At 53.3% G+C, this 27,266-nt stretch overlaps 1 protein-coding gene across 1 annotated transcript; it reads right to left on the reverse strand.

The window, feature by feature from the left end:
- Nucleotides 1-115: 115 nt before the first annotated feature.
- OAS3 (2'-5'-oligoadenylate synthetase 3) lies at nucleotides 116-20,288 on the reverse strand. Its single transcript, XM_037511129.2, has 16 exons — nucleotides 20,106-20,288; nucleotides 16,783-17,065; nucleotides 15,013-15,188; nucleotides 14,251-14,489; nucleotides 13,173-13,326; nucleotides 12,425-12,766; nucleotides 10,698-10,980; nucleotides 9,561-9,736; nucleotides 8,564-8,811; nucleotides 8,008-8,152; nucleotides 7,268-7,441; nucleotides 5,763-6,048; nucleotides 4,575-4,750; nucleotides 4,063-4,301; nucleotides 3,002-3,149; nucleotides 116-2,813 (listed from the first exon to the last, which is right to left on the reverse strand). The coding sequence occupies exons 1-16, from the start codon at nucleotides 20,286-20,288 to the stop codon at nucleotides 2,802-2,804; spliced, it is 3,264 nt and encodes a 1,087-aa protein (XP_037367026.1). The 3' UTR covers nucleotides 116-2,801.
- Between the last annotated feature and the right edge of the window lie 6,978 nt (nucleotides 20,289-27,266).

A 27,266-nucleotide genomic window follows, 5' to 3' on the forward strand; every position in this document is an offset into this window, starting at 1 on the left:
TGGCACCAGCTATACCACGGATGAAACTTGACAACATGAAGCTGAGTGATGGAAGCAGACACAAAGGCTTCCTTAGCCTGTGATCCCATCACATGAAATGACTTTATTAGGGAAAACAGAAATATGGTTGCCAGGGATTAGGGGGAGTGGGGGCTGGAGGGAATGGAGATACTGCTGATGGGTTTCAGGTTTCTTTTGGGGGTGCTGAAAATGTTCTAGAATGAGCATGGTGATGCACCTTGTGGGTGGCTTGTCTTGTGAGTAGATGAAATAGAAACCTTGAGATAGGCTGACAACACTCAAGTTTGTGCACTTGGAAAGGGTCATGTTCCTGGCACATGAATTATATCTCAAAAAGACTTAAAAAAATTATATTAAAAAAATTTATGTCCACACTTTCTTTGGAGTTCTATGTCTTGCCACAATCCTGGAGGAGGTGCTCACTTTTCTCGGCCTGCTGGTTGAGGGACCACACACTGCCTTGCCCCCTGCTCCCAGGAAGGCCCTCTGTTTCTGGTCTCATTTAATTCTTTGTTATTTCTCCTCCTGGAGTCGGGCACTAGCTGACCCCCTGGCCAGTGTAGGAGACACTGCCTCGTTGCTCAAACACAGAGGCATCCTAGCTCTTCGTAACACTGCTAAGGACTGGTCCCTCCCTGGGGCTCCCCTTGCCATATTTTCCTAGTTTTTCTTATCCGTAAATTTTTCCATAGGAATTTTAGCCTCCCTATGCCTCGTTCCAGAGGAAAGCACATGTGGGTATTTTTAGGGCAATTGTGAAATCTATAATGGACTTACACATACACAACTTAGGGGAGCCGACGTCTAGCTAAGGGTGTGGCTACATCAGGAGGCCCTAAGTGACAGTGGAACACCTCTGCTCACTTCAGGGGGCTGATGTCAAAGATCGAGGGGCTTGCTGGGATCAGCACAACCTCCTGTCTACCCGCCCACATGACGAGCGCCCCTCACCCCTACACCCTGAGCCATCCTGCTGTCCACCATTTCACATTTATCCTAATCCTCCAGCCATTTCCAGGGAAGGCCTAGAGTCCATGGGTTGGGGATGGGTGTTACCAAATGGGCACAGGCCACCTGGTCCCCATGGCATGAGAACCGAAGGCTCACGATGCCCAGGTCAGAGCCCGATCTGCTGCTGGGCATACCTCTGCCCAAGAGGTACTCACGGTGCTCACTGGACATCTACTCCCCCCTATGCTGCAGGGACTGGGAGATGCACTGTCCACTCCCAGACTAGCCAGATTCCCAGCTGCCATTGGGTAGTGCTGAGGGAGGGCAGCAATTGTCACTGTCCTGCAGTGCTGGCAGCTGGCAAATCCTGAGATGTTGGTGGCCACTGGAGTGCATGTGCCAAGGTCTGGACCCCAGCTTCGTGGGTGTGAGGGAGTAGGGGCAGCTGCAGGGGTGTTAGCAGAAGCAGCAGCAGCCTCCTGACTTCTGATTGGGCCACTGTGCTCTAATCTTGAAACCAAGAGTCCCGAGTGGCCCCCACCTTGTGCTCCTCTGGTCTGTCCTTGAGCACCTTCTGCTCTCTGTGCTGAGCCTTGGCTAAGACGGGCACTGCTGCTGGACTGGAGGCCAGCAGCACTGCCTGCATGGGCCTGGTGGGTTTCCTCTGGAGGGCAGAGAGAAACAAGCTGAATACTGGCATTTGGCCATTGGCTGAGGTTTAGACTTCAGGACTGCAGAATCACATGGCATTCCTGCAGGTTGGAGAGAAGGCAGGAATGCAGTAAAAATTCAGGAAGGTGAAAAGGGCCAGGCATCAAAATGTGCAGACTGGGTGCAACAGGAAGGGTGGAGGGAAGGAGGTCTCCAACCTAACGGCATCTGATTAGGTGTGCAAGGAGAGGGTTCACGTAGCATGTATGTCCCCAATCCCTGTCTGTTCAAGGCAGACCAAGCTACTGCTCTGGGCATGCTTTTCTGCTTGTGGCTTAGCTCAGCGTGGTCCTCAGTAATCTAGACATACACTGTAGACTGGTGAGCACTCCTTCTGCATCCAGGCCAGCCACTGATAGTCGATCATGGCACTCAGACCATCAATGTCCTTTCCTGCATCCATGGCAGACGTCACCAACTGATTAGGTTGCGCTTCTCAACTAAGCCTCCATTCTTTGGAATCCTTCAGAACACAGGGCTCCAGCAGCCACACCAACTGATTGTGGCTGACAAATGAGATGGAAACTCTACCATCCTGTAAAAAGCTCTTCAATTGGGGAAGAGGCCACTGGGAGGTGGGGATGGGTTTCAGCAGAAGGGAGGGTGTGTGTTGGTGTGGGAGGGAGAGGTGAGGATGAGGAGGACATTCTCGCCAGGGTTTTGGGTGCCATGTGGGAGGTAGGAGTCATCTCCGAGAGAGAGAGAGAGAGAGAGAGAGAGAGAGAGAGTCACATGCATGATAGGAGAAGCTGAAAATGCAGGCGGCTGTCAACCTCGGGAGTCTGGACTCCAGTGTGCAGACCTCAGAGACCTCAGAGAGCAGGGGAGTATGTGGGCTGGGGAGTGCCCATCTGACACAAAGGGTGTTCAGTGAAGCTCATCCAGGCCAGGTAAACAGAGTGGACTGCCTGGAGGAGAGGGCAGGCCTGGGTAGTAGGGACAGCAGTTGGGAGAATGGATTGAGGAGGAAAGCAGGTCCCCTGAATCTCTCTTGCTCAGCCCCCCACAAACATACATGTGCACACACACACGGCAGGTGACCCTGAGTCTCCCCATGATGAGGGCTGGTGTCCATATGTCCATCTGTTCATCTGGTGTGACTGTTGATTTTCTGGGCTTCACACAGCAGCCTGGGGGAGGGGTATAGAAGATGCTGGTTACTCCTAAGCTGGAGAAGCTGAGGCCACAAGGAAGTATGGAAGCACATCAGGGGCCATGGTTGGGCCCTGCCCTTGTGAGATGAACCAGGCCCTCCCCTGATCACACTTTGCCCCGACACTCCCAAAAGGTACTCCCTGTTGTAACACAAGTCTCTCACCTTCACTGGCCATGGCTCAATGGGGGTGCCATCCCTGTCCATGCAGCACAGGGCAGAGGCGCAGACTGCAGCTTCCTTGGCCAGCAGGTCCCAGCGGGCGTTGTGGCCCAGGTTGCCTGTTGGGTCAGCCGGATCCAGGATGATGGGCCTGCAATTTCCAACCAGGGTCAGTCTTTCCCAGATAACTTCTAGGTATCCACCTATGGGGTCAGTTGGCGCTTTCTCTTCCCTCACGCAACACTACAGGAGGCAGGGCAGGGCTGAGAGGCTCCTCTGTGCTCCAGGCACACCCTCAAGGTGAGGGATAGAAAATAAGTCACACATGGACATGTCTCCCTCTTGCATCCAAGGTAGACGTTACTAATCAGCCACAGAACTCAGTCCAGGTATGGTTAATTGATCACAGCACCAGTTCAATCACCCTACCTCCAGCATCCACAGATGTCACTAACTGATTAGACTACTTTTTTCATCTGAGCCAAGAAGAGTCAGTGTCTTTTCCAACGTATCACCCTCAGGAGCTACTACCTATAATAGCTCCCAGAATACCCATAATAAGAAGTGGCGATGCCTTAGGAACTTGTCAAAGCACCTCTGTCATCTCTGTACCCTTGCAGAAATAGGCAGGATCCCAAAGAATGAGACACGCTTAATTACCTGGGGGTGGGGGTGGGGTGGGATGGCAGGTAGGGTTGCCAGATTGAACAAACACAAATAGAGAATGCCCAGTTAAACCTGCACTTCAGATAAACAATGAGTAAGGTTTTTTTTTTTTTTAGCATAAGTATATCCAAAATACTGCACGAGACATACTTATACCAAAATATTGCTCATTATTTATCTGACATTCAATTTAACTCGGAGTCTTGCATTTCATCTGGTGACCCTATTTATAAGTGACCGGGAACCTGAGTACCTGTCCCTCAGGTGCTAGGGATACCACTTCTAGAAAGGAGCCCAGTTCTAGAAAGAGGATTTTCCTGTCTCTGCTCTCTCCATACTCTCAGGAGGGGGTGAGTGACTGGATCTGAGACTCCAGGGCCTTGAGGGTGGGCCCGAACCTGGGTTTCTGAAGCTGCTGTTTCAGGAAATCTCCAATGGTTTTGTCCTCGTCGGAGTAGTTGACGGTCCAGTAGACACAGAGCTGGCGGTACTGGCTGACCAGCTCCAGGACTGTGCGGAAGCCCTTAGCCATGTTGAACTGGGGGTCCTGGCCGCCCTGCTCCCAGGTGTACACTGTCAGGAGCTCCAGCCCATGCTGGGGCGGCAGGGAGCCCTTCCCTTTGGGCATCTTGTTGCACTGGAGAACGGAAAGAAGGTTGGTCCAGATGGGCAATGAAGAGGCACGGGAGGGACCCTTCTGGAGTCAGCAAGCCCACCCCCAGCATCCACTGGAGGCCTTGCCCGGCACGTTCCCTGGATGTAGTGATGTCAACTCCGTTTACAGAGAAGAAAAGCTAAGCCCCACAGCCGGGAGTCAGCCCTCTCTCTGCTCCAGCACCACAGCCTGGACAGGAAAGTGCTTGAGACGGAGCCCCGGGCCACTGGTGGGGTGGCCCATCCCGGTGCCCACCTGCCGGTACCAGTGCTTGACCAGCCGGATCAGACTCTTGAGCTTGGTGGGGCGGGAGCTGATGAAGTCGCGCTGCAGCTCCGTGAAGCAGCAGGAGTACTCGCCCGCGTTGTTGTAGCTGTGGATGAGGTCCACGTAGACGCGAGGGCTGGGCCTGGCGCCCGAGGGCAGCTGGCCTGGGGACGAAAGGGGGAGGTCACCAGCGCTTCCTTTCCCAGAATGCCGCGGGGCCCACTGAGAAGGGCCTTGAGCCCTCCTACCTGGGCCTTTCCAGAGGCCTGGGACCCCGGGGTACAGGGCGGGGGGAGGCGGGCACAGGAGTTTGTGGGTGGAATGCAAGACCAGAGAGGTCCCTGGTGAGAATCTTATTCTCCTCCCCCCTTTCAACCCACCTGCTCACCCATCGCGGAGAAAGTGGCTGCAGGGAGCTGGCCTGTCTCTAGCGCTCCCCACCCGCACTCATCTCTGACAAAGGGGGAGCCGGTGTCCTCATGTCCACCAGGGAGTGGGCCTGTATGTGGCGGGAACCACCATCGCCATCCTGGTGGGATCCAGCTCAAGGGTGACCCTCCCCCCAGCCCCCCTACACTCGCTGACCCCCCGACTGCAGATTCAGGTCTCTCTTGCTCCTTGTTTTCCAGAACCCAGGAACCAAGCACATTCAGAGATGGGATTTCCTCACCCTGCAAACTCTCCCGGCCCAACCCAGGCCTGCGTACCTCCCAGGGGATGTGTCTGTGGTTCCAGAGCATTTGCCTCAGGTGCCTGCAGAGCTCTGGGCACAGGGTAGGTATGTTTATTGAATGGATGATTGGGATGGATCTGTGGCAGGTGGGGGAGGTGGTCCCCAAGTACTCAGAGCTGGGGGAGGGGCATTAAGGCACATCTCCCCAGACACTGGGGCGCTAGGCAGGGAAGTGACCTTGACCCTCATTTGAGGTCATCGCGTGTGCTGGTGGGAACGTGACTCGAGCCCAGCCCGGCGGTACTGCTCGCCCAAACAGCACCTTTGCGTAAACTGGAAATGTGCCGTTTGCTGCAGACGCTTGGCAGGAAAGGAGCACGGAAACACACCGGCACAGCCGAGAGTGCGAGCCAGTGCTTGGGCGTGCGCTGCAGGAGCTCTGCCCAGCTGTCCCCACGGCCTCCCCTGCTTCCCCCGGCTCAGGCCGGCTCTGGGCGGCTCACCGAGGGCGTCAAAGGCCGGCAGCACGTCGAAGTCCACGCTCTGGTCCAGCAGCGTGCGGGACGTCAGCGAGAAGCTCAGCACGCGGGGATTCTCCCACTTGGAGATCTCGAACTTCACCTCCAACTGCAGCTCCCGCTGACACGCCTCCAGCTGGGTGCGGATCTCCGAGATGACCTCCGCCCGCTTGTCGCCTTGCTCAGTGTAGCTGCTGAAGCAGCTGAGGAACACCACCAGGTCGGCGTCCGAGCGGCCTCGCAGAGCCGTGCCTTTGGCTGAAGACCCACCCTGGGGAGGACGAGGCGGTGGGTGACCCTGGAAGCGCTGCCTGCTGTCCTCCTACCAGAGTCCGTGCTCTGGGTTAGGAACCTGCTGTGTGACCTTGGGCCAGTCACCTAACCTCGCTGTCTTACATCTTTCATGTGTAACCAGTACATAGCATGACAGTGAGGAAAAGGCATGCCAAACGCAAAAGTTCTCCTTCCATCATGTTTGGGGGGGATTTGAGAGGTTTCTTTGAGGCCTGAGGTTCTCAAGCCTGTCTGCACCAGAGTTTTTAAAAAATGACCCAGCTCATATAATCCTGAGATTATAATTTAATAAGCCTGGGGAGGGATTTGGGCAACAATTTATTATTTTAAAGCCTCTCTGTGATGCTAAGGGAAGCCATGGTTGAGCCAGGCTACCCCCCTAAGTGTTATGGAAGAGGCAGGCGAGGGTCACTGAGGGTCGGGAATCAGCCTGGGGGCACACAGCAAACCATCAGGCCTGGGGCTTCTCATTGGCTGCCACTATGCTGATGCTTTCTAGAACTGATGTGGGTCTTGCTTGTGACTCTCCAATCAGGGACTGGTCATACCTGGTGAGAGGAGAATGTGAGTTTTCGTAAAGCTCAGCACCTCTCCACCTTCTGAAATCAGCATTCTGGTCTTTGGGGAATGAAGTCCATGTAGGGTTGAATGTACCCTAAAACCCAGGCTTGGCCAGCTAGAGCTTGCTGTCTACTAGCCCCAGTGATTGGTTCAGGGCTGGGTATGTTACCCAAACAGGCCAAAGAGACTCTATTCCCAGATTAGTATTTGAATTTTGAGAAAAGAGAATTCCCCTTGTTGGAAGCCTGGAATTGCCAAGGACTATCATATGGAAAGGACCTGTCCTAGGCAGAAGGCAGAGCCAGGAGCTGGGGGGGGAAAGCTGGGTCCTGATGATGCTGCTTGGGCTCCTGAATGTAGCTGTGCCTGAAGGTGACCTTATTCCAGGGTTTTCCATTTAGGTTAGCCAATACATAGCAATATTTTGTTGCTTCTTTTGAGTTGACTGTCGTGACCCAAAGAGACTTGTTGGGCACAACTGGGCCCTCCCTCTGCCATCCACCCACAGCCACATTCTGTGGGTCCTCCATGCTTGCCCCGTGCTGGTGATGGCAAAGGCCACAGAAGTGGGTCAGGCCTGGGCCTGGCATGGGAGAGATCACCACCCACCTCTCCCAATCCCTCTGGGGACTCACCTTGACCACCTTGAGCACCTTGATGGGAGAATTCTGGAAGCAGTTTTCCCGCAGGAACGAGCAGATGGTATCGACAGCCTTGCTCACCTGAGTCAGGAACTGGCGGTTAGGCTGGAGAAACTCACAGATGAACTTGTCCAGGTGTCCGGCTGGGGTTTGGTAAAGAAGAGCCGGCTGCAGAGAGAATTCAGGTGGGACCAGCTCGAGACGGGATTCCCTATGAGCGTCCAGGCCTGGCTCTTGATAGGCTACGAGGCCAAGATGCCCACCATCTCCCCTCTCTCTTCCTGCTCAGCTGGTTGGCAGGTCCTTGAGGTAGGCAGCATTAGAGAGACCTCAGTTCAAGTTCCTCCACCAACACACAGCCTCAGTTTCCCCTCTTGAATGGGGATGATGGCGAGGCCCAAGCCTCACTAGATAGACTTGAGTGTTAGACACTGGTTATGAGCTGCTGTTGCAAAACAGCAAAGGCAGTAAAATCATACCCCTTTGGGGCTGCAAATGACTATTGTCTTAAGTGGGGTTCCCTTAAAGAAGGGCCTGTGACAGGGGTTTGTGTGTATGCGGTGAGCTGGGGCAGTGTTTACAGGCGAAGGGGGCAGGAGAGGGAGCCAAACAAGATCAGGGCCTCCCTCAGCTGGACAACACTACTTCCGGACCCCACCGGCAGCTCTGGAACGCGATTTGCCCCACAGAGCTGGTCCTGACTCGCAACGATGCGGCCTTTGCCCGGCTCTTACCAGCACGTCCCAGGGCTGCAGGGGCATCCCCTCTCCACTCAAAACGCAGGCCTGTGTCTCCAGGGTGGCCGCTTCCTGGGCCAGCCGCTCCCAGTTCCCCTGCCCCACGTTCCAGGTGGGGTCGGCAGGGTCCAGGATCAGCGGCCTGCAGGCAGAATGGATGGGCAGGCAGGTGGGAAAGTGGGGGTCAGTGAAGAGGCAGGGATTTGGGAGGGACAGGGAAGGGGTGTGGAGGCTGGGAAAGAACCTCTAGCCGGCCTGATCTCACCCAGGCACAGCACGACACCTCCCTTCCACGCCCCCCTCCCCCCAACTCCTGGCTGCCTTGGTCAGGAAGCTCTTGGGTGATCTCATAATTCTAGAAAAGGTTTTTATTGTGTTAATAAAACTGGCCTTGGCCTTTGGGACTGCTGCTCCCACACTTCCTTAGCAAGAGTCCAGAGGAAGCAGTGTTAAAGGGGGGTTGGAGGACCAGACCTCGCCCTGGACACCCCCTGGACACAGTGATCCAGGGGGACCAGGAGATGCAGGCGGTGATGGGGACGCAGGTGTGCACCTGGGTTTCCGAAGCTGGCCGAGGAGGTTCGTTCTCAGAGCTGGGTCCTCAAAGCCATAGTTGACCGTCCAGTAGACACAGAGCTGCTGGTGCTGCTGAATAAGTCCCAGGACGGTCCTCAGGCCTTGGGCCATGTTGAAACCGTTCTCCTTGCAGCCCTGCTCCCAGGCAAAGATGGTCAGGAGCTCCAGGGCGTAGGCGGGGGGCAGAGTGGCACAGGCCGGCTGCTCTCCGATCTGCGCTTCCACCTAGGTGACCCGAGGCCAAGCACAGAATCAGTGGAGGTGAACACCTACTGTGTGCTAAACGTGGCACTAAGCACTTGGAGGAGGAAGAAGATGCAAAACCACAGAACAAAAACTTGGAGATGGCCTGGCTCATACTTCTCACTTTATGGGGAGATAAACTGAGGTCCAGAGGAGTTCGTGACTTGCCTAAGGTTGCACAGGAGGCTAAGAAGTTCAGACTTGGCCTTTGCCTGGGGTCTCATCCCAAATGTTATATGAGGGTCACTGCATGGGAACGGGGGTGGCAATATGCTCATCTTGGTACCCTAACACCCAGCATAACAGCCGGCAATAGTGGGCGCCCAGCCGACAGATGTTTGTGGAATAGGAATGAAAGCACGTCAGCATTCAGAGCGCTTAGTGAGGGCACGGCGAAGGATGCTCAGGATTAAGAAGATGGTGGCTGGGAGGAACAGCACAAGCAAAGGAAAAGACAGGCAGAGCATTAGCAGTATGAAGAGCGGAGAAACACATTGGCTGGAGAGGAATGTGAGGCTTAACCACAAGAAATGCAGAGTTTGGACTTGAAGGAGCAAAGCTGCTCTCGCTGGTCTGGAAAAGACATGGAAGCTGGAGGAGGTAGTCGTTCCACTTGGGATGGCCAATGAGATGCCAACGAGGGAAGATATCTGCTCAGGGGAGGAGCCGTTGGGCGAGGCAGTCGCCATAACAGCTGCATCCAGGGAGGAGCACAGATATGGCAGCCTCACCTGGCGGTACCAGTGCTTCACCAGCAGGATCAGGGCCTTCAGCTTGACTGGGCGGGTGTTCACGAAGTTCCTCCGCAGCTCTGCGAAACAGGCCGCGTGCTCGCCTTCCTGGCAGCCGCTGAGGAGGAGGCGGGAGTAGACCCGGGGCTCAGGTTTGGCGCCAGACCTGAGCTGCCCTGTGGACATTGAAACACTCTTGGCGCACAATTCCAGTCGAAGACAGCAGCAGCATTCCCCACCCCAGGTGCTGACGTGTTCCCCATCACGGAGCCTCAAAGCATTAAAAGCAAAACTTTACAGAGAGAAACTGACGCATCTCCATTCAAAGCGGGAGTTTGTCAGGTTTCCCATTCAGAACTGATAGATCAGGCAAGCAAAAAATCAGCGGTGCAGATGTGAAGGCAGCAAACTAGATGGAAAGGCTGGAAGCAGAAACCCACGTTGGGCAAGGGACAGCCAACATCTCTTCAGTCATTAGCACCCGGGGGAGTGCTCAGCAATTCTAAAGAACTGACACCACATACGGTATATTTTCGGATTACAATTCAAAATAGAAAAAGAGAAGTAAGACAAAAGCAAACAAGGGAACAAGATCCCAGAACACCCCTTTGGAAGCCCACTTCCAAATATTTATGGATGAAAGAATATACCATACGGTCGCAATTTAAAGTACAAAATATTTAGACCTGTGTACGTTTAGGGAGAAACGTACACAGCATTTATGAAGATTATCACTACGCTGAGATTTAGCTCAAAAAGTGTGATTGGCTAACTAAAAAAGTTAACCTAAAAGTAAACCTCTCGAAATAAGGACATTGGGCCATACAATTTAAAAACAAATCCCAAGCAGACACGGAGAACACTTAAAATTGGTTAAATTGTGATTGGGGTACACGGGTGTATGCATGCTGTCGATGGTTTTCTGTATGATTGAAACATTTCATAATTAAAACTTCCATAACGTTAAAATCACTGAATGGTTAGGAGTTGGTGACGACTTTGGTGAATCAAGAGTTTTCAGTGCTTGGGGAAGTAGGGGAATTAGGACCACCGAGAAGATGGCAGGCACCCCGTTCATTGCCCCTGGTTCCCTGGGGTCCCTGTTACTGTCCACGGCACAGGCTGGGCAGCCCTTACCCACGGCATCGAAGACGGGCAGCAGGCTCACATCCACCCAGCTGTCGAGGGTGGAGGACACCAGCTGCAACTGCAGAGCCTCGGGTGCATTCTGCTCGGGGAACTGGAGGCTCAGCCCCGGGACTGGGTCCTGCCAGCAAGATTCCAGCTGTGCCCGCATCTCAGCCAGGATCTTTGCACCATGGGTGCCCTGATCCTTATAGTCCTTGAAGCAGTTGAGGAAGATGATGAGTTCAGCATCACAGCCACCCCTGAGGTCGGTGCCCCGGCCGAAGGAGCCCCCCTGCAGAGGGAAGAACATCTCAGACCACCGGCTCTCTCTGAGCCCAGGAGTCGGGCTCTGAGCACCCCCAACCCTGCCCCAGCTGCAGCCTTGACACTGCTTTCTTGCTGATATCCTGTCTGGGAGCACCAGGGAGTCAGGATTCTTGAGCCCTGTGACCTCTGACCCGGAGAAGCAGGCAGAGACAGAGCCTGCACCTGCCTCCTGACCCAAGCTGGCCTGGGCAGCCTGCTGGTCACACCAACCAGCAGCCCAGGTGACGGCGCTGGGGGTGGGGGTGGAGATCAAAGATTTCAGCCAAATATCTACAGCACCTACTCACCACACATCTGGACACAGACTGCTGATTAAGAGTCCAGGGCCAAATGGGACCTGCATAGGTTCTCAATCCATTCATTCATTCACTCATTCATTCATTCAACTGAATTCATGGAGCTCTTACATGTACCAGATATGCCAGTGGATGAAAGTAACAAGCTCTCCTGGAACTTATATTCTGGTAGGGGGAGCAGAGGGAGGGATGGTTAGCAAGCAATGGCCCTCAGAAAGTGCTAGGAGGCCAACAGATCCATAAGGGGACTGGGAGGGGAGTGGAGTTTGTGAATTTAATTGAGCAGTCAGGCCTCTGTGAGCCCATCACATGCACGCGTGTGTTTAGTCTGGGGGTGGGGTGGGAGCCAGGGAATGGAAAGTCCACGGTAGAGATGGCCTCCAAGCCAGGATGAGCCTTGAGGGGCTTGGGATGTGGGTCACAGACTTAAAGGAGGGGAGGGGAGAGCCAAGTGTAAGGGGGCAGAACATTCCAGAAAGAGAGGCTTGAAGGCAGATGTGTGCTGGGCAGCTCAAGAAGCCTGGAGGCCAGTGTGGAATAGGTCAAGGTCTGAGAGACCAGAGTCAAAATCGCATGGCCTTAAGGCCAGCCATGAAACCACAGAGGATTTTAAGCCCAGGAGGAAGGTGATGTGCTTATGGTAATAGTGATTTTTTTTTAAAGATTTATTTATTTATTCATACAAGCACTGGGTACAGTCAGAAGCGCGGGAGGGCGAGAGAATTCACCAGAGCCAGAGCAGAGAGTAGAACAGGCAGAGTGAGGAAGTACACTGCTGAGGGGAGCAGCGGGCAGCAGGAGAGGTCTGCGTGCCATGTGGGACCCCCCACCCGGTCGCCGGGGATCAAACTGGCACTGCAGAGGCTGCGGGCAGCTTTGCAACCCAGCGCTCAACCACTGTGCCACCGGGGAGGCCCTGGTAATAGTGATTTTAAAAGATTATACCATTAAAAAAATGGTGGCACTTAAATATATACCTTCTGGCCTGCAAATCATCCCTGTGTGGTGTCCACTTCCCTGCCAGCCCTCAGCTCAGCTGCATTGTTGTGGCCTGTTCCCTCCCCACAGGGGCTCCCGCAGGGTCCCATCAGTGTCCCCACCTGCCCGACTCACCTTGCTGACTCTCGAGGGCTTGTGGGCACAGTTCTGGAGGCAACGTAAGATGACATCAATGGCCTGGCCCACCTGTTTCTGGAACTGGGGGTTGGGTTTCAGGTGTTCCTGGATAAAGTGGTCCAGCTCCTTGGCGGAGATTTGAGAAAGATCCAAGACCCTCCCCGGCAGAGAAGGGGTGATGCTGGAGGCCCCTAAGGGGCAGGGAGCTGGGCGTGGAGGCTGCGGGCTCACTGACCTTGGGCACACAGCATTGAGGCTCCTGCTGTCCTCAGGGATTCTCTGGGCTGGGTCTCGCTGGATGGGGTGGTCCAAACCCAGATGGCTGGCTGATGGGAGGCCCTGGAAGTTTTTAGAAATCGCTGTCTTCTACAAACAGTGCAGAGATTTCCATGTCTGCTCTCCTGACACCTCACCCACTGTGCAGTCAGGGTGACGAGGCTCAGAGAGAGAAATGGGAAGGTCACTGCTAGCCCAGTGGCGCCCTAGGATAAGGGGCCCTGCAGCGGGGCTAAGTGATGACCAAGTCCCCTGTGGTGCAGAAACAGCTTGGTAAGCAGACAATAGCTGCACAAAGACAGAGGTGTTCCTTCCTCCAGGCAGGCGACTGGATTGGTGATCAGATGTTCCGCATGCCTGCTGCCCCCACTTTTCCCTTTCTGTTCCACACCTCCCAGCCCCGGCACATAGTAGGTGCTCAGGAAACACTGAGCATACACATCTGGCGTAAAATCCAAGGCTCACTCACTGGCCCCTCCCAGGGCTGCACGGGTTCCCCAGCCGCCTGCAGAAAGCCTGGAAGCTCACAGCAGGACTCTGCCTCCTGGGCCAGCACATGCCAGTGCCAGGTCACCCCATTCCCCACATCCCACGTGGGGTCAGCTGGGTCCAGGATCACAGGCCTGAAAATCCAGAGGACAAGAAGATTCCAGTTAGCAAGAAGGTCAAGTTCAGGGACGCTGGAGTCAAGTCCAGTCCCAACTCTGTTACTTTTCAGCTGTGTGACGTGAGCCTCAGTTTTCTCATCTTCAACATGGGGATAAACTCAATGCCTGCCTGGTGGACTGTTATGGAGATTACACTGGAGCAAGGGTCCTCAGCTCTGGCTGCATATCAGAATCACAAGCTACCTGGCTCCACCCCTGGGAATGCTGAGTTACACCCTCAGATGATGTGTGTACCATCGCACACAACAACCACCCTATCTGTAATAGCCTCAGAGTAGAAATAACGCAGATGTCCATCAGCAGTGTGATGGAAAACATATCGTGATAAATTCACACGAGGGAATACTATTCAGCAATGAAAAAGAATGAGAGTCAATGACACCCTACTCCATGGAAAGATCTCAAGAACCTAATGTTGAGGAGCATCCAGACAGAAATGTACACACGGTGTGATTCTATTTAAATAATATTTAAAAACAGACCAACTATAATGTTGATCATCAGGCTGGGCTACCTGTGGGATGCCACTGACTGGGAGAGGCAAAAGGGAAGCTCCCGGGGGCTGGCAGTACCCTGCCTTGATGTGCTGTGGTTTCATAGGTGTCTTCTCACTTTGTAGAAAGTCACCAAAATGTGCACTTCAGACTAGTTAGATGTCATTGAAATGTTCACACCCACAGTGCTGTATGTTTAAAACTCTCCCAGTGATCTTAATTTGCATCTGGGGCTAAATCCACCCATTTAGAAAGTGCTCATGCAAGATTTGGCTTTGGCCCATGTGCAAGCCCTCAGTAGATATGACCATGTCATTGCAGATTCTCTCCATGGCCCAGGGATGGGAGAGTGGCAGGGGCCGGGGGGCGGGGTACCAGGGGGCACCTGGGTCTCTCAAGCTGGCGCTGCAAGAACTGCTTGATGGCTGGGTCCTCAAAGCCATAGTTGAGGGTCCAGAAAACACACAGGTGCTGATACTGCTGGATCAGGCCCAGGACAGTCCGGAAGCCTTGGGCCAGGCTGAAGGCGTCTTTCCCGCAGCCCTGCTCCCAGGCAAAGATGGTCAGCAGCTCCAGGGCATAGGCCGGGGGCAGCAGCTCCTTCCTTGTCCCCGGCGGGCACACCTGTAGGATGGCAGAGCAGGGAACTCAGAGGATGAAGGTGGTGGGGAGAGCCCGAGGTCTCTGAAGAACTTTGCGGGATTGCTCAGTCTCCAGCGTAGGGACCCACAGGCTGAGCCTGGGACGAGGTGCTGTGTTCCTAGTATTCCAAGAGCAATCTGGTGTTGCATGTGCCAGGTTCAGCAAGTGCTTGGCTCCTAATTGGGGGGGGGGTAGTGTAGCGAAGCGAGGTATGAGATTAAAGCATCCAGGACGGGGAAGCAGACAGGGAGAAATCAGGCATTGTCTGAGACTGTCACCGACCCCCCAGATACAAGCAAGGCAGATCTGGGGTCCCAGTCGAAGGGCTGATTGGCAAAGATGAGCAGTTTGGTACCCAAGGAGAAGGGCATCAGGTGGTCCAAGAGGAGGCAGCACAGTGGATTCTTGCTCTGTCGTCCCTATTAGCCCCTGGTGCCTCTACCTTGACACATGTGTCTTCTGTCTGTCCCAAATACCTGAAAGCAAAACCCTCTGGCGGCCTCACCTGGCGGTACCAGTGCTTCACCAGCAGGATCAGGGCCTTCAGCTTGACTGGGCGGGTGTTCACGAAGTTCCTCCTCAGCTCTGCGAAACAGGCCGCGTGCTCGCCTTCCTGGCAGCCACTGAGGAGGAGGCGGGAGTAGACCCGGGGCTCAGGTTTGGCACCAGAGCTGAGCTGCCCTGTGGGTGTGAAGCCGCGAGTCAGGAAGGGTGCTGAGCACACAGGATGGGGGGCAGTGTTGGTGCTGGACTCAGCTGGGGGCGTTGGGAGGGAGCGGGGGGATTCGGAGAGTGGACTCTGCCAGCCTGGGACTGGGGGCTGGGAGAAGAGCCTGGAGCTTGTCAGGAGGCAGGGAGGAAGGTTGTGCTCCAGTCTGCAGGGGGCCCCTTCCTCCTGAAAGGCCAGGCAGCCCCAGGACTGGGCCAAAGAAGCCCCGCTAGGTTCCAAGGCGGCTCAACAGGAAAGAGGCTCCCTCCTGAGTTGGGAGGACCTGGTCATTCTCTGCTCCCCAGTCCTCCCTCCGGCCAGTTCTACGGTACTTCTGAACCGCCGCCCCGTGAGAAGAAGACAAAGCTGGAGGACTGCAAGGGAAGCGGTTCTGCTTCCTGTGCTGTGGCTGCTCAGATTTTCTGAGTTCTAATCCATGCCGGGCACCATGCTGCCATTTCACACAAGCCCCCTCAGTGTCTTCCAGCCAAAACCCTGGGAGTTTACAGCAGGGGAAATGAAGGTGCTCTGCCCAAGGCTGGCCAACGAAGGGGCAGAAGCAGAACTCAGGACTGGCTGAGATTACACGTGTCCTTCATCACGTCCCACAGCAGGGCTTGGGGAAAGTGAATTCTATTATTTGAAGGTCCCTGACATCACTTGCTGTGTGACTGCAGGAGAGTGACTGCATGTGCCTTAGTGTCCCTGTTGGTAAAACAGAAGATAAAATAGTATAGAGCTCATAGGTTTGCTTTTAGGAGTTAATGATTTAAAACATGTCCAGTGTTTGGGATAGTTACTATCTAATCAGTAGCAGAAATTATGATTTGGATATCCATAACCAGAGGGTGGGATTGCAGGTGTGGGGCTGTCTGCTAGGATATTGTAACCCTGGATAAACTCAAGATAGCTATCTCCGAGGGCATCATGGTAACTAATAATAATAATAATAGAAAAATGGTAATAGTAATAACAGAAATGAGAAAAGCAAATACTCCTATAGCCCTATCAGGCACTGTTCTAACGTCATTACATGTATTAACACACAGTCTTTCCAACAACTCAACAGTATAGACAGATTTCTATTGTCCTGTTATGATTATACTCATTGGACAGATGAGGACACAGAGGCATATTATTGCATTCAATCAAGCACGAGTCTATAACAGAGAATGCAAACACCACATTAATGTTTTTGAGATAAGAGAAGATTTTGCAGAATTCTGGTTTGTTTCCAGATCACTGCTGCCTGCATTTTTTTTTTTTTTTAGTTAGTTGCCTTTGCTTTTGGGGTATCCGCAGAAGGGCTGAGCAGCCCTGCTTGAGGAGGAGGTTGAAGGCAATTCTCCAGGGGTGTTTAAACCAGGGCCAAACACCTTGGCAGTGGGACCACAGGCCTTCCTGGCCCTTGTCTGATCCAAACCCAGTATGTTTTTGACAAGAAACTGAAGCTCAGAGAGGGTTGCCAGGTCACACAGCAAGTCGGTGGCAGGTTTAGAAGTGGGAGCCCTGTCTTTCTCCCAATGATCTGGCCCTCAATTCTGGAATGGGCCAGACACCCCTTACCCAGGGCATCAAAAGCAAGCACCAGGCTCACATCCATCCGGTTTTCACAGTTTGTGGATGCGAGACAGAACTGTAAGACTCCGGGCATGTCCTGATCAGGAAGCTCAAGGCTCAGACCGGGGATGGGGTCCTGCGACCAGGATTCCAGCAGGGCCCGCATCTCATTGAGGATCTCTGCACGGTGAATCCCCTGGTCCTCATAACTCTTAAAGCAGTCGAGGAAGATGACAAGTTCAGAATCACAGCTGCCCCTCAGAGCTGTGCCCCGGCCAGAGGAGCCTCCCTGTGAAACAAACAAAAAAACAAAACAAAACAAAACTCAGAATCCTGCACACTCCAATCCTGGTGCCCACACTGCCTGGCAGGCAACTTGATTGAGGCAGATGGGCTGGGTGGAGAGTATGGTCACACAACTCCAGGGATTTGGAGCCAGGCAGGAAAGTGGGCCCAGAACGGCTGGGCCCGACTTTTTGAGAAAGGCAATTTTCAGATATAAACCCATGACTTTTAAAGGTTGGCAATTAACTAAAAAAAATTGCGGGTGAAACAAATTCTGGTTTGCAAAACACGTTGTGACCTTTGCCTGGGATCAGGACACAACCTTGATAAGATTCGATGAACTTGTGTGTTTCTTTCTGCAACACTTCTAGCCTGGGCACTTGGGAAGAAAACTCATTATCAGAACTTCTGCTTTGTGCCTGGCACTCTGGCAAGTGTCTGAGACCTGTAATCCCCTTCCAGTAGGCAAGATCTCCTGGTTGCATCGGTTACATGTGGGTGAGGCTCAGAGGGGTGAACCCAGTAGCTTAACCAGTGAGAAGAAATGGGATTAACCCTGCAGAGGCCACTTGCTACCAAACTGGGCTTGGCAATTACTCCAAATTGGTTCTTTGACTCCGACACTTTCACGTTATGAGCTGCCAACAAGGCAGGGGTGGGGGGGCGGGCAGGCCAGAGCACAGAGGAAGATCAGAGACGGAGGCTTTGCACACAATCATCTTAGCTTTCCTAGCCAGGCTCTGACCAAATTGACCAGGCAAGGGCAAGGAGGTTGCTCACGCTTCCTGGCCCCACCCACCCCAGCAGAAGTCACCCCAGGAGAAGGATTTGAACGCAGGGATCAGCTTCCAAACCCATATTCTAGCTTTCTCCCCATCCATTAATTCACTTAAAATAGTTTTTATTATGAAAGTTTCTAACCCTATTATGAAAATTTCTAGGAAGAGGAAATTTTAAAGTTTTTTTCCCCCTGTGCTCCAGTTGTTTGACTCCCCTGTCTCCTCTTTCTGTAGTTTTAACAGAAATTCCAGCCTACATGTCATTTCACCCCCATACATGGTGAAGTGAAGGGCGATTTCCCCCCAGAGAACACTTGACAGTGTCTGTGTAGTAGGATTCCCTCTAGTTTTTAAATAACAAAGACAAACCCTAAAAGTTTAGGAATAGGCAGAATTAAACCCTGACCCCCAAACTGTATCCCCTCTTTAGGATTAATTCTTAATTCACTGAATCGCATGCCCTACACCCTCTCTTCGTGATCAACCAAAACTGGCTCCAAGTACATTCTTGGAAATTTTAAAAATTATGCTGCATCCCTGGTAAGATTCTTTGTGTGCCCCTGGGGTTGACAGTGGCATCAGAAACACCTACAGGTTGTGGAAGGGAACCCCCTGCTGGGAAAGCCAGACACCTTGTCTCCTGCAGGCTGGACTACCCACCCCACGACGAGCAAGGTGAGGGTCCAGGTGAGGGTCCGATGAGTAAACAGTCCTGTAACTGACCATGCAAATTTCAAAAGGCTGGAACCAGAATGTGGGGAGTGAGGAGGAAGCAGAGATGACTAAAGGTCCTTACAGCAACCCAACCCCACCCCAGAGTGAGACATTCCACAGAGTGAGAAATTCCATGAAAGAACAATATAAAAGACCACCCCAGCCCCTCACGAAGGCAGCCTTCACCCTCTGTGTCTAGGCAAGTGTCTCTTTTTCTTAATAAGCCTGTGGTGTGCTGGCTAAGGTGACTCTTGAATTCATATTTGATGGAATCCAAGAACCCCCTACTTGTCCCACTTGACCGACATTACTGGCGGTCAACACTGGGGCCCATTCACGCCAGCCCCAGGGAGGTCCTTAGGCCATAACTCCCGTCACCCCTTCTTTGCTTTCTGATCCAACCAGAGCCGCAGGCTCTTCTCAGAGATTTCACTGCAGCCCTGGACTCAGCCATTGCTCCAAGTGTCCTTTCAGGGGGACTAGCGCCTCCAGACTGGATGTGAACCCACAGATCTCCCCACTTAGCCAGTCTTCCTTCCAAGCCCCAAGTGGTCAGATGGCCATCAGCTAAATTCAACCGTGGCATCTGTTGCAGGTTTCTAGGGAAGCTAAGGATGCCGAGGTTTTAGAGACCCGTAAATGCTTGCTCTGCAGAAATTCCCCGTCCGTCTCAAAGGCAGAAATCTGCTTCCACGTAGCCTGGGTTACACGTGTGCCCTCCTGGCCCCCTCTCCAGCTCAGGTCAGCTCTGGGCACCCACCAGCTGCCCTTTGGCACTCTGCCATGCTGGGGTTTCATCCCTTCCCCAATAAGCTCCAAGTTCCCCTGCCCCACCAGGCTCCCTCATCGAGTTTGGTTTGCCCTGGGGACACGGTAGCTGAGGATTTGTCTCCTCCCTGAGACACTGGGCATCCTGAGGTCACAGAGGCAGTGAGATATTCAAATGACAGACTGGCCCAGCCAAAAGGGCCTGGGGCCATGACTTCATCACACTCAGCCTCAGTTTCCCCATCTATAAAACAGGGACAACAATCCTATTTTGCTCAATGTGAGGACCAAGGGAGAGCATACTGCGTAATGAGCTCTTGTCCATTATTTGTGGGTAATTCCTCAGTAAACTGGCCATCCTGGCTACTACAGAGCAAGTGCTATTACTTTCGCATCCTTCAGGGTCAGGCACAGTGCAAGGCCCACAGTCTGTTTGCTTGAGTGAGTGAGTGAGTCAATGAGTGGATGGATGAGAGGCGGTCACTACAAGCACAGACGCAGGTGGACCTCTTACCAGTTTGGACATGACACTTTCTCCGTGCCTCAGTTTCCCCATGTGCCTCTGGGAGCAGTAAGTTTTCAGGGCACTTGGAGCAGCACTGGGGCAGGGCAAGTGTGCCGGGGAAGTGTTAAAGGCATGAGCGAGAAGAGCCAATAAAACCCTCCCCATCCCGCTGACTTCATTTCCATGTCTCCAGCCCTCTCCGCGGACTGCTCCAGGTACAGATGGAGACTCTGAGGTCAACCCGGCCCCCTACGGGCCCTGTGCCCCGGGGCGCCCACCTTGACGGTTTTCAGCACCTTCCAGGTCCGGGCGGCGGCTCCCGGGCGGCCCCCGTGCGCTCTCAGCACCGCGTCCAGGGTGCCCAGCGCGCGCCGGGCGTCCTGCAGGAACTCGGGGGGCGGCTGCAGGCTGCCGGCCACCAGGCGGTCCAGCGCGGCGGCGGGGGTGCTGTACACATCCATGTCCCGGGAGGGGCCGAGGCGCCCGCGCGCCTGGGAGTCCGGCTGCTCTGGGACCCCAGAGCCTTCCTCGGGCCCCAGCGGGCGGGAGAGGGAGTGTCCTGCCGGGCCAGCCTCCTGCGCCAGCCCTTCCCGCTTTCAGTTTCGTTCCTTCTGGGCTCTGGGCCTTTGCTCCCAGCGCCCTGCCCCCTTCTGTCTGTGGCAAGCGTCAGGTTTACCTTCCACCTCCAGCCCCCTGGGGCTCATCGCAACCCAGCAAAAGGCCTCTAGCGCCGCAGGTCCGCAGACACAAGCCCTGGCAGGGGTGACGCTCCCTGAGCATTTAGTAAAGGAGCAGGATTTTCGGGGAAAAGTGGCCATGGCCACAGCGAGTGGCCCCTGCCTGCTCCCTGGCGCAGGCTGCGCCGGCACAAGGGACACTGGCTTGTCACTTACCATGGCCCGGAATCCTCCCTGCCCCTGCGGGGGAGGCTGTCACCATCACCCCCACCTGACAGGGGAGGATGTGAAGGGACAGAGAACCTGAGCATCCAGTCCAAGGCCACAAGCTGGCCAGTGGTCCGGCTGGGCTCAACGCGAGCCCAAGCTCAGGACTTTCTCTGTCCTCACAGGAGTCAGCTCTTCCGAAGTCCCCTCTGTACTCAGTGCAATGCCAGTAAAATTCCTTTGTAAAAACTCCAAACCCATCAGGCTGAAATAAACTCTGTCTGCAAGAATTAAGAATTTTTTTTTTTTAAGCAGGAGACATGAGAAGGGAAATCAGCTTGGAAGGGCACCTCGGGTACACCTGCATCATCACAGAGCTACGGCAGCTCGGTCTCCTCCCACCCCGGCGCATGCGGAGCTGCAGAGGGGACACGTGAGTCCAGCAGTGGCCCTTTGGCGTCCACCTTCACAGGGCCTGTCCTGCCTTTTCGGCTGCTTCCCCTCACTCTCCCACCCAGGAGACCAGAACCTGCTTCCTCCTCACCTTTAACTCCTCACCCCTCCCACTCTGCTCTGCTGCTCCCCCCCCCCCCCCCCCCCCCCCCCGGGGAGGGCCGAGCCCATGAACAGAAGGTCCTTAGCATGAGCCTGGAGAAGCCCCGGAGCTCGTGATGGTGCTGGGGGTGCAATGAGCTGCCCGGAGCTGGCCAAGCCCAACTCAAATCCTGTGGCTAGCGGGCCTCATGGAGAGAGGCCCAGGGCGAGCAGGTGATCCTTCCACACTCACTGTGTGGTCTCTGTGTGGGAGTGACAACCCACAGCCTTTGCCAAGACCGTGTAAATAGGGGACCTGTCAGGCAAAGCGCCTGGTCTGAGTCTGGAGGTGAGAGCTGCCCCCCATCTTGTCAAGCTCACTAGCATCTTCAGAGATGCTGGGGACCAGCTGGTTGACCAGGAGTGTGTGTGGGGGGGTGTGTGTGTGAGAGAGAGAACCCCAAATGAAAGTGGGTCTTACCAAGTGAGTGTATGTGAGTGTGAGTTTTTTGGGGCACCCCAAGGCCTGTGCTGTGTGAGGAAATGCCATCGGATGAGGCCTGTGGCAAAGGCCTGTCTCCTGCTAATATGCTCTGATTTTGTTCAAATTAATTCCGTAAGAGGCCAGAACCAGGCTCTTGAGGGTCACACTGATGTGGGGGCTGCAGGGAAGCTTAGACACCCCCAGCTGCGGCTGCTTGGGCACACCCACAGCTCCTTGTTGACAACACCCTCTCCAGCTTCCCGGTAATGTCTCTCCCCTCCACACTGCTGCTGGCTGAATTTCTTCTGGGTTCCCCAAGGCACAAGTCATTCTCACTCCTGGGCCCTTGCATGGAATGCCAGGAATGTCCGGGTCCCCTGGGCTGAGGCTCACAAACTCCTCTGCCCATGGTTGAGAGGCCCGTTCCTCGAGGGACTGCTGACAGATCTCCCGGGCTGGGGTGGTAGCCCACAGGCTCCCATCACGTTACAAATAAACCTCAGAGAGAGGCCCTCTCCTGCCACCTCACAGCCCCAAGTCCAGGGTGGGGCCAGGGAACGCCCCACCCCATCAATGTTTTTCACTCATCAAAATAAGTTCTAGCTGCTTCTTCTTCTTTTTTTTTTTTATATAGAGGCATGTTTTATTTATTTATTTGTTTGTTTTGTTTTGTTTATACATGCACTGGGTACAGTCAGAAGCACGGGAGGGTGAGAGAATTCACCAGAGCCAGAGCGGGGAGCAGAGCAGGCAGAAGGACCGAGGTACACTGCTGAGGGGAGCAGCGGGCGGCAGGAGAGGTCTGTGCGCCATGTGGGACCCTCCTCTGGTGGCCGGGGAGCAGCCGGGGATCGAACCGGTGCTGCAGAGGCCGCGGGCAGCTTCGCAACCCAACGCTCAACCACTGCGCCACCAGGGAGGCCCTTCTTCTTCTTTTTTTAAAGAGTTTCTTCTTCTTCTTCTTCGTTTTTAAAAGATTTATTTATTTATTTATACATGCACTGGGTACAGTCAGAAGTGCGGGAGGGTGAGAGAATTCACCAGAGCCAGAGCGGGGAGCAGAGCAGGCAGAAGGACCGAAGTACACTGCTGAGGGGCGCAGTGGGCGGCAGGAGAGGTCTGCGCGGCCTGCGGGACCCTCCTCCGGTGGCCGGGGAGCAGCCGGGGATCAAACCAGCTTCGCAACCCAGAACTCAACTACTGCGCCACCGGGGAGGCCCAGTTCTAGCTTCTTTTAGGATGAGCTGGATGCCAAGTGCTGGCCTGTACCCACCCCGCTTTAGCTTATCAAACCCTCCCCAGACCCACAAGCTATTGTGGTGGCCTCACTTGACAGAGGAGAGCTGCTTACCCGGGCATTAAGTGACTTGCCCAGGGCCACCACATCAGTCAGGTGCGCAAGCCCAAGCTGTCAGACTCCAGAGCCTGAGCATCTGCCTACCTGAAGGAAGGCTTGGGAGGGGCCTGGGGCTTGCAGCTGGTGGGGTGGGAGGTGGCACCCACAAACAATGGTGCAGGACGTGCAGGGAGAGGCACCGGGGAGCACTCACCCACTGCTTCAAGATGGCCATGCAGCTGACTCTTGAACACCTTGGGGGTTAGACACCTGGACCCCAGGCAGTCGAGAATTCACAAATAACTTTTGACCCCCCAACTTAATTACAGTCATCCCTTGGTGTCCAAAAAGGAGTTGGTTTCTGGACACCCCTCCTGTGTCCCCTCAACCCTTCCCCCAAATCCACCCAAGCCCAGGTCCTGCAGCAGCCGGCCCCCCGCACCCCTGGCTCACACAGCTGGTCGGTGGAATCTGGAAGGCGGAGCCCAGGGACAGAAAAGAATCCTCCTGTAAGAGCACCTTGCAGTCAAAGCCTTGTTCAAGGTCAACTGTACACTAAGATTCACCTCTGGTTCAGCTGGGGGACCTCTGCACGAAGCTGAGGACACTGGGGTTCCCCCATCAATGCTGGACCTCCAACTTCACATCACCCATTTCCTTTTTTTTAAAACTGAAGTCACACTGGTTTATAACATGGTGAAGTTTTCAGGTGTAGACCTGCGTGCGGCAACATCTGCGTCTACTACGGCTTGCTCGCCGCCAAGCCTTGTTCCGCCCTCGCAACCGTACACCGGCTCCTTTCCGCAATCACCCTTCCTTCCTGCTAATCACTGCTTTGTTGTAGTGGAGTAAGCGTTGTTCATGCTGGCTGTGCCCTCCACCCTCGTCTCTGCGTCTCTGCTACGCCTTAGGTTTCGTTTCCTCAGCAGGAAGTTGCCCATAATGGGGCCTTATCTCTGGTGACTCATACCTGCCTGTCTCAGATGCTTCAATTCTCATACAGTAACACCCACCCCCCTCCCACGCCAGCTCCCTGTGTCCAGAAGTCAAGAATCTGTCCTTGAACAGCACCTCCAAACCCACAGCCTTAGCTTCTTGTGTATAACCTGGGGCTGCAGGCTCTGCCGACCTTAGCAGAGCTCAGCTGGGAGAAACGCTTATGGGGAAAGTGTTTGCAAGAAATACCGCTTTGGGGGGCTTCCCCAGTGGTGCAGGGGTTAAAGTCTCAGCACTATCAAGCTATCACCAGCCACTGCAGCACAAGTTCGATCCCCAGCCAGGGAGCTACCCACATGGCGCAGCAGACCTCTCCTGTCTCCCGGCTGCTCCCCACAGCAGAGTGTTTCAGTAGATCCATCTGTTCTGCTCCCCACTGTCTCTGGTGAATCCTCTCACCCCCACACCTCTGGCCTACACCCCAGCCCTTGTATGCATAAATAAATAAATCTTTAAAAAAGAAAAAGAGAAATACTGCTTTGTTGTTTCTCATGGTCATACAAGTAACACAAGTTGACTCAAAAGGTGAACAAAATCAGAAAATTTAGACAAGTAGCATCCATAATGCTGTAATCAAAAAATATACTACTGACGACCAGCTTTATTGGGGTCTCTGAATGAGAGGCAAGGCACGGGATGCAGGCTGAGGATTGGCCAGTTTGGGTCATTTCAGTGGCCCCTGGAGTGTCAGGGCTACCCACCCCCCCCATGACCAGTACCTCCCCTTGGGTTCCTGGGTGTAAGAGTCCTGTTACAGCCCATTGATTTAACTCAATATTTACAAAATAGTCATGCAATCCGCCTAGAAGATTATGCCAAGAGTGTGGACAATTCCTTTGCTAAATCTTTGAAACCCCTGAGGTATTTCACACTTGCCCCAAACCTCAATTTGGATCAGCGACATTTCAAATGGTCGAAAGCCACACGTGACTGGCGGTTACTGTCCTAGGATAGTTCCAAACTTTTTCCTAGATAAACAATCAGAGGTGCAGACAGAGGAGGAACCAGAGATATTTGTCTCTGGATTTTTGCAACTGAAAATTGGAAGGATCCTAAATTAGCCAATATCAAAATGTTCCACAAGAAGGTCAGCTCCACGAGGCAGGGATTTTTGTCTGCTGTGTTCATCGCTGTGTTCCCAGGGCCCAGAGATATTAGGTGCTCAATAAATATATCAGTCAATCAATACACGCATACGCACACATGCGTAATATGAACAGAGATATTTCTTGGCGATCTGCTTTGCACTTAATAAATACTTCACAATACTTCCATTTGCTATTATTTTTATTATTTTTGATAATAACTTGGACCATAATCTTCCCACCAGGCATGCAGAAGAAAGTCAGGACAGGGGTCACACTCATTTGTCTTCCTTGTTGTCTCTCAGGGAATAGGCAGGGATGGGGGGCTTGTGGGGGCTGCAGGGAAAGGTCTATTAAAGGAGAACACTAGAAATGGGGGGGGTCAAAGACTTGGATTCTGGTCCTGGGCCTGTCAACTCACCGCTTCTCAGAATAGACAGTCCCCCCATCCACTGGAAATGAGGGGGCGCTGCAATCTCTGCCGCGGACTAGCCCAGCAGCGGCGGGGAGATCAAAGCAAATTATTTGGAGCCATAAGAGTGTTTTGTGGCACTGGATTTTGTCTAATTTCTGTACTCCTATAGATATCAGCAATGGCATCCTCAAAATCACTCTCATCTTCCTCAGTGCCGACTTCTGCATATTCAGGTTCCCTAGGGTGCTCAGTCACAAGTTCTTCATCTAAAACAGGTGCGGAAGGAACGGCACCCAAATATGTTCTAGAGGTACTAGCGAAAGGGATAGCTTCCTGATCACTACCTTCGTCAGAGATTTCACCCCTCCACAAATCCGCTTCCGTAGTATCAACTAATAAATCTCGAATTTGCACCCATAAAGGAAAAGCCTGAACAGGTACCTGTGTAGGACCATTCTGATTGTAAAATTTTCGTATCTCTTTTCCTACACGCTTCCAATTTGTTAAAGACAAGCTTCCCTCTTCAGGAAACCATGGACAGATTTTCAAAATAAACTCATGAAAACGGAAAGAAAAAGTCCTCTATCCTTAGAGTGAGAATGTCCCATTCTCAAAAGCTACTCGTCCTCTTTAACTGGTCAGCCTTTACCAGCAGGCCCGCGGCGCCCCGACGAGATCCCTATCCTTCGACTAAATTACTTGGAGGTCGTTCTTCAAAACACGTCTTCTTCTGAGAAAATGCCTAAAGAAATTTTCGCCTAGAAAGCAAAACTAAAAACACTCAACAGTGCTCGACTGATCGTACTCCTCGTGGAGTATTAGAAAGCCTTGTTATAGGGGTGACCGTATAAGCCCCGGTCTTGGACTCCGCAAGGAGACCCCACTAAACCTTATGGCTTTCGCGGAAATGCAGTTACGAGCCCACACGGGCTCCGCGGCTTACAAAGCCTTGGAGCACAAACGCACTCTCTCACTCAGGCACACACACTTGCACACAAAGCAGAGAGGTCGAATCTTCCAGCAAACGAACCCCACCTTTGGGGGGTCGAGCCCCACGTTGGGCGCCACCTGCCGCGGACTAGCCCAGCAGCGGCGGGGAGATCGAAGCAGTCTCCGAGATTGAGCGAGAACGAGGGAAAGGTGGTCGAAGGAATTAGGGCGAGGGACAAGAAAGAATGACACACAGACACACTCTAAGGGAGTGAAAATCTGGGTGCAATTTATTATAGTTACCACTTTCCTTTTATACATTTCTGTGGTCATTACATAAGATAGTTTTTCACACTATGTGGTTAATCATACACTAAATCATTACATTCAGTGAAACATAACAAAAACAATATGCACCATTCCCAGATTCCGATCATGCACAATTATCAATAAATCAAGTACATACCGAGACCTTTGCTAGAGGTCCCTGACCTTCAGGCCGCTGTAATTAACCCTAGATTAAACATTGACCCCACTCTCAAAAAGATACAGTACTTATATGTTTCATAATAATATACCTATTACCGTAACTATTTTGTTGTTTATAATCATTATCTTAAGTTCCCAACACCCATTAGATTCTTCGAGGATTTTTGTAAGTAGTCAAACCAGTTTTACAGTAACAACTGGGCAGTGAAGCACAAATCTACTACACTGTTAGTTAACGATTAGCGGTGTGGTCTCAACTAACTGGGCAGCATGTACTGACATTATT

This window comes from Talpa occidentalis, unplaced genomic scaffold, assembly GCF_014898055.3.
Source record: "Talpa occidentalis isolate TD23 unplaced genomic scaffold, MPIMG_talOcc4v2.1 talOcc4.14, whole genome shotgun sequence".
NCBI lineage: Eukaryota > Metazoa > Chordata > Mammalia > Eulipotyphla > Talpidae > Talpa > Talpa occidentalis.